This window comes from Pelmatolapia mariae, linkage group LG7 (assembly GCF_036321145.2).
Source record: "Pelmatolapia mariae isolate MD_Pm_ZW linkage group LG7, Pm_UMD_F_2, whole genome shotgun sequence".
NCBI lineage: Eukaryota > Metazoa > Chordata > Actinopteri > Cichliformes > Cichlidae > Pelmatolapia > Pelmatolapia mariae.
The window spans coordinates 39,290,071-39,310,434 of NC_086233.1; the positions used below are offsets into that span (position 1 = coordinate 39,290,071).

At 38.8% G+C, this 20,364-nt stretch overlaps 1 protein-coding gene across 1 annotated transcript in view; it reads left to right on the forward strand.

Moving 5' to 3' along the window:
- LOC134631769 (cytosolic carboxypeptidase 4) overlaps positions 1 to 20,364 on the forward strand; it is a 67,163-nt gene that overhangs the window by 23,665 nt on the left and 23,134 nt on the right. The window contains 5 exon segments of the mRNA XM_063480321.1: positions 9,274 to 9,482; positions 9,569 to 9,731; positions 11,323 to 11,390; positions 16,224 to 16,340; positions 19,473 to 19,644. Of these exon segments, the coding sequence (XP_063336391.1) occupies positions 9,274 to 9,482; positions 9,569 to 9,731; positions 11,323 to 11,390; positions 16,224 to 16,340; positions 19,473 to 19,644 (729 nt within the window).

The following is a 20,364-nucleotide window of genomic DNA, read 5'->3' on the forward strand; positions in this document are numbered from 1 at the left end:
TTTCATATTTTAATTTATATTTAATTGTGTTGTGGTTTGCAGTGTTTTGTGTTGTTTCACTTTAAATTTGCAAAAGGAAAAAGCTGAAAATTTAAATAGTTAAAAGTTGAAATGTGAATAGTTGGTTTTTGTATTATATGATTTATTTATTACATTTTATGTGGAGTGAATAAATAAAAGTATATTTACGGTGGCCCCTAGAGACAAAGCACGTAAAAAGTGTTGAGCTTTGTTACCTAGTGGCTACACAAGCCAGCAAGTACCAACGACCGGATTTGGTGTGTGGTAGTAACAGGTAAATGAACTTTTTTTTTAAATTATTTGAATATATATGAGTGCTTGTGTATAAATACACAAACAATACACACATGCTTTCAATTGTGTAATTTAAGTGATCTAGGTAGCTCTGTTTTGGAAGTTCAGTTAATGCTAGAAATGTGTTTTGGAGTTTGTACGTGTTTTGTCTCTGGGGGCCACCGCATATATTTATATATAAACATATATAAATAAAACCACTTTTTACATTAGTAATTCCTTTTGTGCATAATTTTATATTATTGTTAATAATAAATTAACTAAAGCAACAAAACAACCTGAAGAGCCGGTTCGGAGCCGAAAGAGCCTGCTCTTTTTAGTGAGCCGATCCGAAAGAGCCGGTTCTCTAAAAAGAGCCGGAAATCCCATCACTAACTCTTACAGAATGATACTCATAAAAAAGTAAAGTAATGACAGTGTTAGTGAATGACCAGCCCTGTGACTTTTCTCTGTTTCTCATTTCAGTTGTTTCAGTTTCACTGAGCTACTGCACTGACTTAATAACCATTCAATATCAGTGATTTCTTCAGTCAGGGTAAATTCATTCATGTACACGAATTAGCTAGCCAACAACAACTTTCCCCGACAGCTGACTGCTTGTCTTAACTAGTTAGTTAAGCACATTAATTGGCTTCCAAACACACATTTAACTTACCCAATAATGATGCATCAGGTCCTTCTAGTCCAGTTTACCGCAGAACACCTCACGCCATCAGTTTGAAATAGAAACTTGTGGTTTTGGAAAGTAAATGCTGAAACTCAGCTTAGCGTCTCTCTTCTAGCTTCAGTACCCGAACAGAGATATATGCAAGTTTCTCTGTAAGTGCAGCTGCCAATCAAAATGACGTTGCGCATCAATTTAACAAATTAAAATCAAACTTATGATAAAGGAGACCCCTTAAACCCAAATCAACATGATGAGAACAACTAATAATAATTGCTGAAACCATCTTTTGGAAAAGTTTATCTCAGGAGAACTTTTACTTTGTCCCCGTTCCATCTTCTAACGTCGAGGGTGTAGGGTTTTTGAACTATACTGCAGCCAGACACCAGGGGGCGATAGAGACACTTTTGGGGAGTTGTTGGGTTGTCCATATTTTCTACACTAGTGGTTCTCAAACTTTTCACAATGAGTACCATCTCATAAAATATGTGGATCTTGAAGTACTACCCTTATGACCAACATTAAAGTACAGTAGTAGAGGCCTATTTAACACCACATACAGTTTACATGAGACAATTTTATTTCTTATATGAATGTTATTTATTTTAACTGTCATAAACAGGATGTGACAAGTGATAATAATAACAGCTGTACTGCATTAAAATATTCACAGCAGGTAGATTATCCAGTCTCCAAGTGATGATGTATGAATCCCGCTTCCGGGTCCAAACTACTCTGCGTTTATCAAGGCTGTTGTGTTTTTATCATGTTTTAATGCTTTATATTTTGTTCTATTTAATCTGAACAAGACCCTAAAAAAGGCAGTGATCACTGTCGGCCTCTGTCGGTTTTTATTAACACTGTTTATTTTAAAGCCCAGTTTTTAAAACCTTACAATGTAACTACAGCCCAGCCCATGCAGGAGTATATTAATTACTAACCTCGTATTGTGATGAATTATCTCAGTTGTTCTCCTGACTGAAGTTTGGTCCGTTTACATCATCCTGACATGCGATTGCATTTGTCCCTAACCATTGGGAACCCTCGCGTCAACTGTTATCGAGTGGAAAAAAGTTAGCATTCATCCTCCAGCTTCACTATGCTAATGTGTTTATATTAAGCTAACCATAGCTGTGTAGCTAGCCACCACGCAGGACATCATTTTATACCAGCTAGCCCAACTTCAGTAACCCTAGAAACGTCACTGCTGTTTAGTTTCCTGTCTCCATTTATGTTGGAAGTGATAACAGAGCTGTACGTTTTAATTTTTCAGAAATCCCTCAAGCAGAAAATGGTATATTATTTAATCATAAAAATTTTATTGGAGACTTCCCACGTACCACTAGAGGGAGCCCGTGTACCACAGTTTGAGAACCACTGTTCTACACGATCACATTGACATGGATATAGAGTAGATCACAAATAACATGGCATGAGACAACTTGCTCACTAGTGAACAGCAAGAGCTTCTGCTGCCTTTTGCAACGGATACAGAAACTCTTTAGAATGACATTATATCTCTGGCGGTTCATTATCCTCTTTGGTCTGCTCAGCCACTTCGCCAATTTTTAAGGTCTTTATGGCAAGAACACTAGCCATCACAATGTTTCCACTCTTGTGCATAAAATGAAGGCTCCCTCTTTTTTGAACCTGAATTTCTGTGAAACACTTGTTGACATGACTGATGACACTATACAGGAACTGCTGAAACAGGAGTAAGAGTATGTGGTCCAATCCACTCAGTCACATTCATAAAGTGAGGATCAGTCTGAAGATAATGGACAAAGAATAGGAAGGAACCCTGACCCAATTATTAACAATTCAGATTACTACTGTAAGAAAATCCAAAACTGGTTATCTGTTGCTGATGTTAAATAAATCTAATGATGTAATCTTTTAATGCCCACTTTAATTTATGATGATGTACAATTGAGTTTTGTTAAATGTCTTACATTTCAAAGTAAGTTATGGCAAAACTATTAGCAAACTTTCATGAACCATTGAGAAGCTCCATAATCTGCTGTTTGTGGGAGGAGGTGGGGGTGTCAGTTCAATCCATTACAGTCAAATGGTTGTTGATATGAAGAAAATTAAAATGACAAAAAGCATAAAAGTGGATATTTCGCTGATTGATTTACAATTTGTAAATAAAAATGGCTTTTCACACTTTTATTTAAAAGATACACACTGAAATGTTTTACAGTGAGACCAGACCCATGGCTTGGGTGACATCCATAAAAAATTCAACCTGCAGTTGACAGAGAGGGAAGACGGTAAGATTTTTAGATTAGATTCGATACAATTTACTCAACTTCTTGTTCACTGATGAGATAAAAGCTGAACTTTTTGAAAGATTTGACTGTGTTACATTGACATTAAATTATCACAGCATTTCATGAAAAGAATATCATACCAACAGTGAAACATGGTTGTGGTAGTGTGAGGGTCTGGAGCTGCTTTGCTGCTTCAGGACCTGGATGACTTTCTGTAATTGATGAACTATGAATTCTAATCCATCAGTCCATCAGTTCATGTCCTGAAGCAAGACATTAATCTAAAACACACCAACTAGTCCACCTCTAAATGACTCAAAAAATAATAATAACAATAATAATTTTGGACAACAACAAGTCTTCCAAAACATGCTTGAAACCCCTCCACTGTGGCTGAATTAAGAAGAGTGGGCCCAAATTCCTTCTCAGTGATGTGAAAAATTAATTGGCAGTTATGATACTTGATGGCACCTCCTGCTTGGCTTGTGTGATTAGGTAGAGGGTGAATAGGGGGTCCATGACCCTCTTGCGGACACTTCCATAGGGTTTAAAATCTGGGACTCTCCACCAATTGCTCTTAGAACTGAAGAAGTTTCTCGGATGAGACGTGAAACGTCTTCAAGAAAACTTGAAGAAGTCCAGACGCTTTTCTTTCCAAGCTCCTTACACTACGATGACCTGGATGACTGAGAACCTTCACACACAACCCAGTGAGGTTTTTTTTTACAGACAAATGCCCTCTATATGGTGTCAGCTGAACCAGCTCAACCTAATAATAATGGATTGCATTTATATAGCGCTTTTCGAGACCCTCAAAGCGCTTTACACTTCCACTATTCATTCACTCTCACATTCACACACTGGTAGAGGCAAGCTACAGTTGTAGCCACAGCTGCCCTGGGGCAGACTGACAGAAGCGAGGCTGCCATATCACGCCATTGGCCCCTCTGGCCATCACCAGTAGGCGGTAGGTGAAGTGTCTTGCCCAAGGACACAACGACCGAGACTGTCCGAGCCGGGGCTCGAACCAGCAGCCTTCCGATTACAAGACGAACTGCCAACTCTTGAGCCACGATCGCCCCCAATGAAAAGTAAATCACAATAATGATTTCTATAATACTAGTTAACAGTAGTATTATGGACAGACATTACCATATCAAGTCTGTGTTCCTGTGTTCTGTTACTGTTTTATTTTGATAGTCTCTCGTCTCATGTGCATTATGCTCAGATTGGCTTCCCTTGTCTCATTCTTTAGATTCAGTTTAGCTGAGTGTTTTTTCCCACGTGTTTCCACTTCCCTAATTACCCTCCTATGCATATCATATATTATGTCAGTGTCCCTTTGTCAAAGCATCTGTTTTCCTTCTCCAGTGTTTCTCAGCCCTAGTGAGGTTTTTAGCTTCTGCAGCTTTCAGTTCCTAGTGTAGCCTTTATCGATCTGCGGGATCGATAAAGGGACAATAAAGGGGGGAGGAAAAAAAGTAAATGTCCACAATTTAGACTTTAATTACGTTATATTTTATAATAATAATGGATTGCATTTTATATAGCGCTTTTCGAGACCCTCAAAGCGCTTTACAATTCCACTATTCATTCACTTTCACATTCACACACTGGTGGAGGCAAGCTACAGTTGTTATTTTTTTATTTTTCGCCTGTCCCGTTTGGCTCTTTTGCCATCAGAATTATTGTCTAAAGGCAAAGAAAGATGCCCAACGGATTTACTTTATCAAATGGACCATCCCAGCCTTGCCGTATTGGTCTATTTGATTCACCTTTGCTTTTATTGTTTATTTTATTTTCACTTGCTACACACGGGACAGACTTGACTGGGGAAAAGAAAAGGGAGAAAGAAAGAGGGAAAGAAAAACAGCAGGGAAGAGGGACGGTGATAAAGGGCAAAAAACAAAAACCAACAAAACAAACAGACAAAAAATACATATATAAATCACCTGGATCACCTGTTGAGAAAGAAAAAAGAGATGGGCACACATGAACACCACCCATCCTTTCCTCCCTCTCTCTCACATACACAAAAAATACACACATCTCTGCTCAGCCAGATTTATTGTAAATGTCACACACCAACATGATAATGACAGAAATGGACTCCTACAGTACTAAAACCACAGGCCAGTCATTTTCAACAATGAACATTGTGTGCACTGTCTCACAAACTCTCAGTTCAACCAAGTCCACAAACAAAAATATAATAATCTACAATAGCATTTACTTTTACAATGCATGTTGTTTAGTGGGACTCTTTCTTTCCCCCAATCAAGTCTGTCCCGGATTCAGCAAATGAAAATAAAATAAATAATAAAAGGTGAATCAAATGGACCATTACGGCAAGGCTGGGATGGTCAATTTGGTAAAGTAAATCTGTTGGGCATCTTTCTTCGCCTTTAGACAACAATTCTGATGGCAATTTGACGATTTTTTATATTCAGTAACAGAAACGTATGCTCTGTTGGGTTCAGGTGACTAACTTGGCAATTGGAAAATATTCTCTTTCTTTGAGTATAGCCCTGTACATTTCAGAATACATGCTATCCTTATCAACATTCACATCATCAATAAACACAATTAATCTTAGTCTAATGTGGGCTTTTTGTTCTCGAGTGTAACCACTGGTTCAAACTTTTTTCGTAAATGCCCTTCATTTATATTCATGACGGCATTTTTTGATTGAAGACTTTTTCAATGATATACCTGTCTCCTGAAAACTGTTCTTGATTTTCCAACATGATGTGAAAGGTGTTCTCTTAATCAATAAAAGATTTGTAATGATCTACTTTATTTTTCATAGTTCAGGCCAAAAAGTCACATTTGCCTAGGAAGCAAAGGAGCAGCTGAAGGTTGCTTTCATTTTGGTTGTCTTTCAGGGATTATGATGTTGGCGAGCTGTTTAGTCTGTTGGCAATTCACTCTATTTCAATTTCTTGTCTCTTTGACTCCCATTGAAAATTCCAGCCTGCCAATTCCAAGTTCAACAGTAAACGATTCCAGATATTTAATCAACATTTTTGCAGTTAATGGAATATCTGTTAAAAATCACAGAATTAAACCTGGAAGTGTGCAGTTCAATCGCATGTTGATCTTTTTTTCAAATCCACTGTAGTGTAAACACAATGAAACACACAAAAGAAATGACACAGAAAAAGTATTTAAAATCTATTTAATATTTCGTGCAAAAATTTCAAGACATCTCTTGTGTAGATAAACTCGTAACAAGCATTTCTCATGTGTGATTTTGGCACATTTTTCCACACAAAACAACAAGTCTTCCAATCCTGAAAGTTCTGTGGGCTCCTTCTATGAACTCCAATTCTTAGCTTTAATCCTTTGCATAGATTTTCAACTGGATTCAGGTCAGATGATTGGCTGGGCCATTCTAGCAGCTTTTTCCCCTTTCCCTGAGACCAATGGAGAGTTACCTTGGCTGTGTGTTTGGGATCATTATCTTGCTGAAACATCCACACTCGTTTCATTTTAATCATCCTGGAAGATGGCAACAGATTTCTAATCAAGAATGTCTCTGTACATTTTTCCTTTCATCCTTCATTCAATTATACGAAGCAAACCAGTGCTGTATGTTGAAAAACGACCCCATGATTTTCCCACCTCCAAACTTCACTGTTGGTATGGTGTTTTTGGGGTGATGTGCAGTGACCTTTGACCTACAAACATGGTGCATTTTATGGCATCCAAACAATTCAATTTTGGTCTCATCTGACCAGACTATATTCTCCCAGTATTTCACAGGCTTGTCTAAATGTTGTTCGGTTGTTCGCAGCATCCTTTTTCTTCAGCTGTGGAGTCTTGCATGGTGAGTGTATAAACAGGTCATGGTGGTTGAGTGCATTACTTATTTTTTTTTCCTCTGAAACAATTGTACCTGTTGATTCCAGGTCTTGCTGTAGCTCTTGGACAACCTTTCTGAAAATTCTTTTCACTCCTCTGTCTGATATCCTGTGGTGAACACCTGGCTGTGGCTGGTTTATGTTGAAATGATCTTTCCACTTCTGGATTTTGGCCCCAACAGTGCTCACTGGAACCTTCAGTAGTTCGGAAATTGTTCTGTAACCAATGCAATCAATAAGGTTTTAAAGATCTTGAGAGTATTCCTCTACTTGTATTCCTTTGTAATATTTCTTTTATCCTTAATTGAACTCTATTTTTCTGTAATTCAGATTTGAGCATTTGCCTTTCCTGTCTATATTTCCCACATTCTAACATGTTCAAACGTTTCCTCTTGTCCACAAAATTCACAATTCCCTGTTGTGTGACACCTTGGTAATAGGTGGCAGGATTGCTTTTTAATTACTGATAGATTTCAGCCGGTGTCATGACTTTTCATGCCTTTTTGCACCTTTGTTTCATCATGTGTTCAATACCTTTTCCCTGTGTCATTTCTCATTATTACACATTTGAATTTACAAAATTTATGGATTAATTTTATATCATTTGGAGAAATGCTTATTTATTTGCTGTGTGTGTGGATTTGGTTTGTCAAGATGTGATATGTGTACATCAGAAAGATGCAGAGAAGGACCGAGTGACATTCTGAATGGCATCTTAAATATTCTGGATTTTCTTGTAAACTGGAGAACTTACTAGATGACTGACCCAAAAATATACAAGTGTGCAGTTTGTGATGACACTGACAGATAAACATTTTTAAAAGGCTTAAAGTCTGTGTAAGTTGATTTTCCTGATTTTCAAGCAGGTTCAGTAGTCAGATTCAGGGTTCAGATTGGGACCCCCAGTGTGGAGACTGAAATCAGCCAATACTTCAGTTCAGCAAGTGTCAGTTGTTTGCATCTGTGTAAGTTGCTGTAACTAACTGAACTTGTGCAGTGACCTTTTAGACAGTCACTGCCCTGCCAGTGACTGTCTAAAAGCCAGATCCTGATGGCTTGCAGTTTTTTTTGTGATTTATTTTACATAAAGAAAAATGTCCATGCTACCACCCAATTTTATCCGCTTATCCACTTCAGGGGTGCTGTAGCTTATCCCAGCTATCACAGGGTGAAAGGAAGGTTACATCAGTCGGAATCCAAACAGTTTTCCTCTCAGTCCAAATAGTTCAGGCAAAATATTTAGGCTAATGATTACAGTATGTCAGTGCTTCAGCATTTAACAGAGTATAGAAGCATTCACACCAGCAGCATTTAATATATATATATTTTGAAATAGTTAAAATTGTAAGATGAAATATTTTACTTAATATTGAATCATGTGGGGCTACATGTCTAATTCTGAGGAATGCAGTCGTCTTGTTAAACAATGTAAGCACAGCAAAACACAGCACTACGTGAAAAGTGGATTTTCTTGTTTGTTGGTTTGTTTTGATTGCTAAAAGTTGTATAGGAATTTCTTTTACTTATTTATTAATCACATTATTTTATTGTATGATGCCTTGGTGCCAATGGATTTTAACATGTCTCACACCAATACAGTAAGACAAATGGTGGGGGTCTAGTAAGGAAGTTGGGGGGAAGCAGACAACTCCAGTCCTTTGTCTCTTTGAGGACTCTGGGAGGTAGCAAGGGAGTGTGAACCTTAAGGTGTGGAACAGCTGTGTACTGCCTTTTGTTCCTGGAGAAGGTATTTAACTGAGAGCCATGTTAGGCTCAGTGAGACTCTGCTGACCGTCTGTCCCGCGGACATGCAGGGGCTCCATCAAGCTTGGTTGTCTGTTCTTTGTGTGCTTTGATTAAAGAATGTTAGCTACCACTCACCGCTCGTCTGCAGGCTTTATTTAAATGGAAAACTTCCACAACAAAGTGAACAAAGTTACACACTGTAATGAGATTAGAAATAGTTCAGACTATTCAAAGGGCATTCTTACTTTTCTAGTTTATCTGGAATACATAGATGCATTTCTGGTTCGCCATCTGCACTGCTTCCAGTCAGTTATTACTGAAGTAATATAGTATATATTAAGAAAAAATGATCCAAGATGTTAATGTACAGATGTCCTTTCCTGCCTTTTTTTTGTCTGTTTCTCCTTCACAGAGGCAAATGTTTGTTCTGCGGTATCTAATGGATACATCTCTGGCCTCTTGTGGCTTTATGAGGACTGGCATAGCAAAGATACCCAAGATGTTGCCATAGCAATCCGTCATGCACTCCTGTGCTGCCTCCTTAAGGCCACTGACAGCACTGCAGGCAGGCAGGCTTTTCTATCCCAGGGAGGTATCAGACTCCTATTTCAAACTGCACAGGTGAGTTCAAATTGTTTCTAGGTTTCTTTTTCACCTTTTTCTGGGTTTTTCATGTTGTTTCAATTTTCTTGTTTGTTTCTGTGCAGACATGTTTATTAAGCAAAAATCTGGAGTGTTTGGTGGAGCCATCCGTGCAGCTGATGAGGAAGTGTCTTCCTAGAATTCCTCTACCAGTCACATCAGATCAGTCTGCATATAGCTTTCTCCTGCCTGGTACAACTGCTTTCCCGGATGTTAGTGAGACACCAGGTAAAGTCCCAGGATTCATAGACCTCCAAAAACTGTTTAGACCTCAGGAGCCCCAAACAGACCAATTAAATCTTTAGTTAATCTTATGTAGTCTGAGACTGGCCATTTTTATTCCATTAAGGGTTAATGGAGTTTTTTCGTCACCCCACTGCGTGAGTGGGCAGCGTGGACACCCACGTTTGTAGATTTAATAACTTGAGGCAACGTAGCACTTTGATATTTATACCCTAGGTGTATCTACTGAAAATGAACAAGATTGATTCCCGGTGACCTTGACCTCAAGGTCAACGTTTAATAAAATTAAATGTTATTAGGAAATGATGAGACATAAGAGGGTTTTCGGGGAATACTGTTCAGTTTCAGTGCCATGTTTCAGAACAAAATATAGAGTATGTGTGGTGGGTGGGTTCTTTAGTCAATTGACTCCAATAATAGATGAAATGCTGTGTTGAGGCTGTCATGTTTAGTATCTCCATGGATGTTAAAATCACCCGCAATAATTATTTTATCTGAGCTGATCTCTATACATTACAAGTACAGAGATAGGCCCAAACAAACATACACAGCTTTTGTTTGTTTGTTTGTTTTTTGTCTGGGAGCGGATGCAGGCTGTAGGGGGATGGGGTTTTGGACACAGGCAGACAGAAGCTGCAGAGAGGCGTGTAAGACTGCAGTTCTGCTCAGTAACGTTTCCAGAGTAATTTTTTATACTTCAAAAATATCTTAAGTTAGAAAATTTACTCTGAGAATTTGGTTCATGCAGTCATATCAGGCTGGTTAGGCTACTGTAACGCTCCATTTGCAGGACGACTGTAAGCAGCACGAATGCAGCAGCCAGAGTTCTGTCCACATACTTGGAAATTTAAACGTATTACCCCAGTACTGAAGTCACTTCATTATCTTCCAGTTCAGTACAGCAATGTAAATTTTGACAGTAAATTCTGATTTAATCTATGTCATAGTCTTTGGACTAAAATGTAATTTGGCTTTAGTCATAATTTCGGCATCTAAATTCTTTTAGTTTTAGTTGACTAAATATCATAAGATCATAGTAGACTAAATCTGAAGTTGATTCAGTTGACTAAAATATAGAGTGTATAAGTAACAAACCATCTTATTTTCCTTGAGATGAAATGAAACATGTCCATACATGTACTTTTCTCATCCTCTCAAACGTTGATATTTTGTTACATTTTCATGAAAAACAGGTGTCATAGGAGCATCTCCCGCTCCCATCCTGTTTGTTGGTGGCAGATCAAATTGTGCACATCCAACCTTGCTGCACACGGAGATTACTTCTGACTGGATCACTTCCAAGCTTACTCAACCTCTTTACACAGCTTGATGTGTTCTGATTGGATCTTGTCTCTCCAGAACATTTTAATCTAATTTTTATTAATCAACAAAAGTGTCAATACATTTCAACATAGTTTTTGTCCTTTGCATTTGTTTAAGTATAAATCTAATTTAAGTTTAAGTATAATGAAATGTGCTATATAAATTAAATGTCCATTATGATTGTAATTTTACTTTGGAGTCAACAGTCACTCTAACTTATCGGTTTTCTGTTGTGTGTATATATGTGTTGTAGATGAGAGCAGTGATGAGAGTGATGCTGAAGAAGCTGAAGATAACCATGAGGCCAACAACAGAGACTTTGTGAGTCTATGCAGATGGAGTGCTTAGGATTGTCACCTCACTGCAAGAAAGTTTATGGTTTGAAATCTGGTTTTTGGCCTGTGCATACCTTCTGGGTACTGCTGCTACCTTCCACAGTACAAAGGCATGCACTTGAATACTTTATCTGGCTGGTTCAGGAGGAAGAGTGTGTCATCTATGAACTGGTTGTAGAGGTTGGTCATTTGATCCCCAGCTCCTCTAGTCTGAATATCAACGTATCCTTGCATGAGACACTGAGTTGAAGCATCCATTGGAGTGTGAATGGTAGATAAAAAGCATTTTTATGACTGGGTGAATGTGGCTTGTAGTAGAAAATGCTTTGAGTGCTCAGAGTAAATATGTGTAGCACTGGGTACAGTTCTGAGGGACACTCTATATGCCAGGATTCTTCCGAGATTACTGATGTTTGTTGCAAGTTTTACTTGACAAAACCAATATCAATACATGCGGCTTGATTGGGAACGGTGTGTTATGGCTTCTGTTAGCAATTTTTCTTCTTTCTTTTTGATTTTTTCACAAAATTTGTGAAAAAACACACAACAATAACAAAAACCAAAAAGAAAAGTGCACCCAAAAAAACCTTTTGAAATAAATGTGAAACTGTTTAAATGAAAAACTCAGCCTGCTTTGGAGATCTAATCTCTGCCATGCTTTCCAATTAAAATGCTATTCCAAGTTTAAATGGGCCACAAAGGTTTGGTTTGAACATTTGGCTGGTGAATCAGCATTTTGATAAACTTTTTTTTTTTTTCACATTCACATTTTAGGTTTTATGAAGCTTAGAGTTCATCTTTACCTGAAAAAAATAGCTCTTCTATTGCTTCACTCTTTGTTTCCACATGTAAATAAAACAGTAGGCATTTTATTTTCTTTTTTCATGTCATGTTGCAACAGGACATAAGCTTTTAACAGTACCCAGCCAGTACAGAGCTGCTCCTACAATACAAGTATTCTGCTGCTTTGGATGATTCACAGTACTATACCTCAGTACTAACTTGGGATCTGCTGTAAAAACGTCACTGCCCACAGGGCAGACTGCCATCTCAAATTAAACCTTTCCTTCCTAAATCTCCCCTCCAACATTGGTGAATAATGAGTCAGTGTTCATTGTCCAGTGGTTACTGTGCATTGAGGCTGGGCCTCTAGTTCCTGGTTTACAGGACTGGTTCCTTTCGAGTAAGTGATAAAACAATTTTAAAAAAATAACAAAATACACAGGATCTACTGCAGTAGGCTGCTTGTAAGCACAGCACCATGGTTAACAAAATGCGTACAGTATCGTGCAAAGGTCTTGAGCCAACATTTATTTCTTTATCTTTTGCTGTGACAATGAGAAATAGGAGCAGCGATTTATTGAAACATGTTATAACACAAATGGGAATTCAATATAGAAGGCAAAAACAGAGTTTGTACACACAAACTAAACTTGGAGTCAATAATTTATGTCTTCTGAAGTCTTTTAGGTAGCTTTCTGTAATGAAGTCCTGTAAGTTCTGTAATAATGTTCTGAATAGTTCTCCAGGCTTTGTGAAGGACATCCAAAGCTCTGGATGTTGTCTGCCTTTTGTTCCATTTTCTGTCAATATGATCCCACACTCCTTCCGTAATGTCCGGGCTCTGGGAAAGCCAATCCATGACTGACAGTGTTCCATTGTGTTTCTTTCAGTTATGTTTTATTGCATTGTGGTATCATTGTCATGCAGAACAAAGAAGTGTTTTCCAATCATGCACTTTCCAGATGGCATTGCACCGTTCTTTCTAAATCTAAACATATTTTTCTGTGTTCATAATTACATCAATTTTGATAAGATCTCCAGCACTACTGGCTGAAATGCAGCACCAAACCAGACTCGCTGTCAACTCACTGTTGTACCTCTCTCCTGACTTTGTCAGTGCACGTTAATGAAGATTTGACCTAAAATTTCAAATTGAGGTTCATCACTTCATTATAACACACAAGCAACTTGTTCTGATCCTTGACTAAAGAGACGCCTCTCTACAGGGTGGGCCATTTATATGGATACACCGTAATAAAATGGGAATGGTTGGTGATATTAAAGTCCTGTTTGTGGCACATTAGTATATGTGAGGGGGCGAACTCCTCAAGATGGGTGGTGACCATGGAGGCCATTTAAAAGTCGGCCATCTTGGATACAACTTTTGTTTTTTCAATAGGAAGAGGGCCATGTGACACATCAAACTTATTGGCAATGTTACAAGAAAAACAATGGTGTGCTTGGTTTCAACGTAACTTTATTCTTTCATGAGTTATTTACAAGTTTCTCTTTGTTCACAGCCATTGACATGTCGAAGAGGTTAACACGTGAGGAGTGGATCGAAATTGTGTTGATATCTGGTGAACGCAGTAACCGGGTCATTGCAGCAGATTTCAATGCAAGACACCCTACGAGACCGCCCATCTCCCATGCTACAGTTAGCAAACTGCTTGCTAAGTTTCGTGAAACTGGTTCAGTGTTGGATTTGCCAAAATGTGGACGCAAGAAAACTGTCACTAATGAAGAAACATCAGTGGCTGTCCTAGCTTCATTCAGCAAGAGCCCACAGTGTAGCACTCGCCGCATGTCACTGGAGAGTGGCATTAGTCGAACATCCCTTCGGCGGATATTAGCTACTCACAAATGGCACCCTTACAAACTCCAGCTACTGCAGCATCTCAACGAGGATGACCCAGATCGGCGCACAGAATTTGCAGAATGGGCAAAACAAAAATTGGAACAGGACCCTCAGTTCACGCAGAAGATTTTGTTCAGTGATGAGGCAAACTTTTATGTGAATGGTGAAGTTAACAAACAAAACCACCGCTATTGGTCTGACACTAACCCACATTGGATGGATCCCTCCAAGACTGTTGGAACAACAAAAGTGATGGTTTGGTGTGGTATATGGGGTACAACGATAGTGGGTCCATTCTTCATCAATGGAAACCTCAAGGCCACTGGATATTTGAAATTGCTACATGATGATGTGTTTCCCTCTTTATGCACTGAAGCTGGCACGTTCCCTGAGTTTTTCCAGTAAGATGGTGCACCACCACATTATGGGTGCCAGGTCCGAGCATTCCTAGATGAACAGTTTCCTGGAAAGTGGATTGGTCGTCGTGGGCCAGTTGAATGGCCCCCAAGGTCTCCCGATCTGACCCCCTTAGACTTTTATCTTTGGGGTCATCTGAAGGCAATTGTCTATGGTGTGAAGATACGAGATGTGCAGCACCTGAAACTATAGATACTGGATGCCTGTGCTGGCATTTCTCCTGCGGTGTTGCTATCAGTGTGTGAAGAGTGGGAGAAGAGTGTTGCATTGACAATCCAACACAATGGGCAGCACACTGAACACATTTTATGAGTGGTCAGAAACTTGTAAATAACTCTTGAAAGAATAAAGTTACGTTGAAACCAAGCACACCATTGTTTTTCTTGTGACATTACCAATAAGTCTGATGTGTCACATGGCCCTCTTCCTATTGAAAAAACAAAAGTTGTATCCAAGATGGCCGACTTCTAAATGGCCACCATGGTCACCACCCATCTTGAGGAGTTCGCCCCCTCACATATACTAATGTGCCACAAACAGGACTTTAATATCACCAACCATTCCCATGTTATTACGGTGCATCCATATAAACGGCCCACCCTGTACATTCAACATGCTCATCATGTCAGATTAAACTGTTCATAAATCCTTCCACAAGAAGAGCTGAACATATTCATATCACATGTCAATATATCTGTTTTCTTCAAGAACATTGCATTTCTTCCATCATCTTGGCAACATTACACTCTTCATATCATCGGCAGTCAAGGACAAAGGCAAGCAAAGGCCAGAGTGTGAGATTCTACTTAACCTGGAACTCTTCAGTGTTGTTTGTAGTCTGTTATGCCACTGATTATAGGTGACTTAAATGCCAGGATCAATGGAAACATCTCGTACCATCACGAAACAAACTACCAACATACTTTTCAACCAATCACAATAAGACTTTTCTGGTTGGCAAAGCACACTGGACAGCAGGTGTTTTTCATCATATGTACAACAACTACAAACTTTACAAACCATACTTGACTATAACAATTGTCATTCAAAGTTTAACTAACAGTGTGACTGTCATTGTGATACTGGGTGACAGTGTCTATGTTGCTAATCTCTCTATGTGTAGCAACATAAAGTGCTAGACTTCATTTTGTTTGTAATTTCCATATGATTGTATTAAAAGTATAAGAATGAGGAGTATTTATAAGGCAGTATCAATTTTCAAGATAAGCCAGTTGAACCTTGCAAGAATTGCAAGAATTGCAAAACTCCTAAGTAGCCAACCACATAAAACTCATGCCCTCCCAAATCAGTGCTAAATTCAACAATCAATATTCTGTAAACAAGACTCACAATTATGACCAGAACACACCAGCATCTTGCGTACGGCCCCATGTCTAAAGTTGTTATGATTCTCTCTCTCCCCATGTATGAATTTCCCTCATTTAAATGTAAAAACTCCATATTGAAAATACCAACACCTATAAAGCTTGTAACAGTGTCGTTAGCAAACATTAAGTTTACAATAATAGAGAGACAACAAAGAGACAACCCCCTATGAGCAAGCACTTGGAGACGGTGGAAATGAAAAACTCCCTTTGAACAGGAAGAAACCTCCAGCAGAACCAGGCTCACAGAGGGCCAGCCATCAGCTGCGAGCTGTTGGGGGTCAACTAGCATGAAAATAATTATTTGATAAATGCTGCTGTAAGTATATATTGAAGACTCATGAGTCATTATGCATTTGTGTGCATATTTGTCCAGGATGATGACTTGGAGACTGACCTGAACAAACTTCGTCTTCCTCCTGACCCTGACAGACCTAAAGAGCTGCTTACACAGTACAGCTGCTTTTGTCCTGAACTGTCACATGATTTCCAGGTATGCACCTCTCTCTCGCTCTCTGTCTTGTGTTTGTGTGCATTTATTTGTATGAATGACTTAACCCCAGCAATCCTAGGATTATATAAAATTAGGTATGGAAATGTGTGTTTTGTTGATTGTTGTTGTAACAATGCTTCTTGGCGATAAATTTCAAACCCTTGGAAAGTCTGTTTATTTCCCCTTAAATGCTGCCACATTTATAAGGGAAATTCCTTTGTGGGTTGAGCAGCAGAACTGAGTATGTGGGTTGTGTCCATGAAAAACCTGACAGATCTTCTCTGCCGATGCCAAATGGCCTATTCTGCTACTGACTCTTATTTTGAGCTTCTGGTACCAGGTGCTGACAAGTCCTGGAGACAGTCTCATTGCAGAGAGATATCGATACGAGATGTGCAACCAGTGGCAATATCTCCACAGTCTGGGAGCAAACTCTCAGATGATAATGCTTGCCCCCACAGAGAGCGGTTTGTCAGAGACTACCTCCAGTATTTGGGAGTGGAGAGGACGGGATGCCCTGCCTACAGTCCTGACTTCAACCTCACTTAACACTTGTTGGATCAGCTCGGACACGCTGTTCGTGTCAGAGTGACCAATACGATCACACCGGCTGACTTGCAACAAATGCTGGTTGAGGAATAGGATGCCATCCCATAACAGTGACCAAGCTGGTGACCAGCATGAGGACGCAGCAGGCTGTTGTGGCTGTGCATGGTCCTTCTACATGCTACTGAGGCCCCTGTTTGTTAAATGAATAAATTGTTAAATTCCCCAAATGTGTTGTTTCTTTGGACTTCAATCATCCAATTCAATAAAGAACACTAAACAAAGCAGTAGAATAAGCTGTTTGGCATTGGCAACAACAATTCAGCAAGTTTCTCAAGCACCATTTAAGGTGAAATAAACAGACTTTCCACCAGTATAATATTCATTAACAAGAAACATTGTTACAAAGAAATAAATGACCAAAGACAAACTTCCTTACTTTTTGTGCTAAGTTTTTCTTTAAAGGAAAAAGATGTTGGTTTCATGTTTAATTTAATAAAAGTAATAAGTGTGTTGTATTTTTTTTGTCTCAAGACACTGCCGACATTTTTCTGTATGAAGGGAAACCCTTGTCTAGATTAACTCTAAACACAACCATAAAACTGAAATGTTACTAAGTAATTAAGCAGAAAGTAAGAAAATGGTACAGATCGATGGAAAAGCTTTGATATTTTCTTAACCACTTGTCCAATTCAGGAATGCAGGGATCCTGTGCCAGCTGTCTACAGATCACCAGTCCATTACAGGGCCGTGTTATGACCTGGTTCATAAACCACAACATAAAATGGAGACTAAAACCACAACTTTATTTAAGCTGAAAAATGACAGCAAAAAGGAATCAATAAGGAGAGCATAACAAGGTCCACTCTTTGTCAAGTACAGACAATTAGCAATTAAACCCAGTCAACTTGCAGTGCCACTTTAAAGGCAGGTAGTGCTTGCAGAGGGGTGTAACACCTCCCCCCAGGAACTCAAAATGAATTTAGAGAAATCACCCCTGGAGTCTTTTCTAGTTGTTGACCTAAAAGACAAAATGGGGAAAGATGGAAAACAAGTGTGGCTCACAGCAGCTACAAACAAAGTTACTCCAATCAGTGGACACCTACAGCCAAGACACAGAGGCAGAATATCATTCCTGCCTAAGACCAATTTAAAGTCACCAACGAACCTTTTATGCATGCCTTTTGGATTGTGGTTTGAACCTGGCATACTGGAGAGATCACACAGTAAGGATATGCCAAGTCCACACAGTAATGCTTCAGGTAGCTGGCAGATTCAGACCTAGAATCTTCTTGCTGTGAGGCAACAGGGCTGGCCTCTACACCACAGTCGTGCCAAAAATGTTTCGTAGTGGAACAGATTGTGTTTCAGACATTTGGCAGCTTCAAGTTGTATTTAAATTTGTAGTTAATTTCAGACATTTCTATGATATAGTGAAGAACAAACAAAACGTGTTCGTATTGGTCATGACTGTACTGTACCGCCTGAAGTGGAATATGTTGTCACCTAATTAAGATTTTTCCATCTTGTAATGATACACTAAAGAGCCAACAGTAAAATCACTTATGAACTGATAACCTTTCTCATCCTGTTACAATGCAGGGATGCACCTGCATTTAAAAACAAAATCAGGCAAAATATTAAAGTGAAGCTGAGGTTAGCACTGTCACTTCACAGCAAGAAGGGTTCTGATTCAAGTCTTTGAGATATCTGGGCCTTTCTATATGGCATCTCCTGCACTTGTGCCTGTGTGAATTTCCTCACTTTGTGTTCCTCCCACTGTCCAAAGACTGCTCATGGATGTGAGGTAGATAGTGTGCTTAAATTATATAAAATAAAGCACTGTGTGGCTATGTGTGGCTTGTAGTCTGAAAGACTTTGAGTGGCCAGTTAGACTAGAAAGCACAATATAAATGCTGTTACTGGCAGCTGATGTCACTGTGACGTCACCACACAATGATTTTGTAGAGTGACAACAATATTGTCTGTAATATTTAACCACTACATGTATTTTCAGGTTTTAGAGTCAGTTTACCTGTATATATGTATAGTATGATCTATGTGGACCGGAAGCAAACAACGTGATGTCTAGAAATGTCATCTCATCACCCTCAGTGTGGAAGAAGGAGGCTATTAGGTAGACTCTTGTTTAACATGGCATACTTATTACGCTGGCAATCACGATTTCAACATAATTTTTTTCACTTTTGCACACATCAATCACATAATTTTCTATATAATCAAAGCTTTGTAATGCCACATATCCAGGTAACAGTTTGTTCAAATGGCTCTCTATTATGTATTTGCTAGTTCCACACTCACCTCACCTTGGAAATAAATGATGCAGCACTGAATCTATAACTGAACATCACTCATGTTTCAAAAGACCAAGTGGCCTCCAAGGTATGTTTGTACATAGGCTACCACTCAGATGTCAAAAATGACCTGTGTGACTGGGTTAGCTCACAACTGCCCACATATTTACACAAAGCCTCTTCAGAAAGAATCAAGCATCTTTTGTGAGGTCTTGCAATGTGCAGTTGGTGTTCTGCCAGAGTAAGACGTGATTATATCTGTGTTTTTCAGGAGCTGGATCTGAGTTCAGAGACAGGGGATAGTTCAACAGCATCATCATCAGATGATGATGAGGTAGTGCTCCTTGACAAGGACAGGACAAAGACTACTGCAAGTCGAGATTCCTCTACCTCCTCTGATGGTTCTTACCCAGAGATGGAAATATCCAGAAGAGACATGCCAGGTCAGAGCCAGCTTAAACTCACAACATCTAAAAGCAAAACTGGCCCAAAAATAGGGTGTCTACTTTACGAAAAGTTGCATTGAGATTTCCGTTGTGTTTTTGTGCTATGTAAAAAAATTGAATTGAACTGAAAAACCATGATCAGTTACAAAAAGATAGCTCTGGATAATGCCATCAGCCTATAGAGAAAGTGTTGCATATTTCCAGCTCATGCCTCTTCTACTCACAAACAGAAGCAGAATCAGTAGCGCTCTTTCCCGTCTACTTTTAAGAGCAAAATCATTGATATATTTGAATTTTTATAACAATGTTTTTAACACAGCTTTATAACAGCTAAAAATGTTAACCTTTATTTAACCAGGAAAAAACTCTTGAGATTAAAAATCTCTTTTACAAGAGTGTCCTGGCCAAGGACAGCGTACGATAAGTTATATAAATTTACAGCACCTAAACATGCAAAGTTACCAGTTAAATACAGTCAAAGAGTAAAAAACACAGCAAAGAAAAATATTAAAGCAGCTTATTTACACAGAATTCAATTTTCTACAGTGGAACATGCTGTGCACCAGCCCTACAAGCATTGACAGCAGCCCATTCATTCATTTGGTCAATAATATATATGACACATTACTACTATAAAATTCATTCTTTATTATTGTTAGTTGTTGACAGATTTTTAAAATCAGTTTTTAATGATTAAATTATTGACTTTAATTAAAA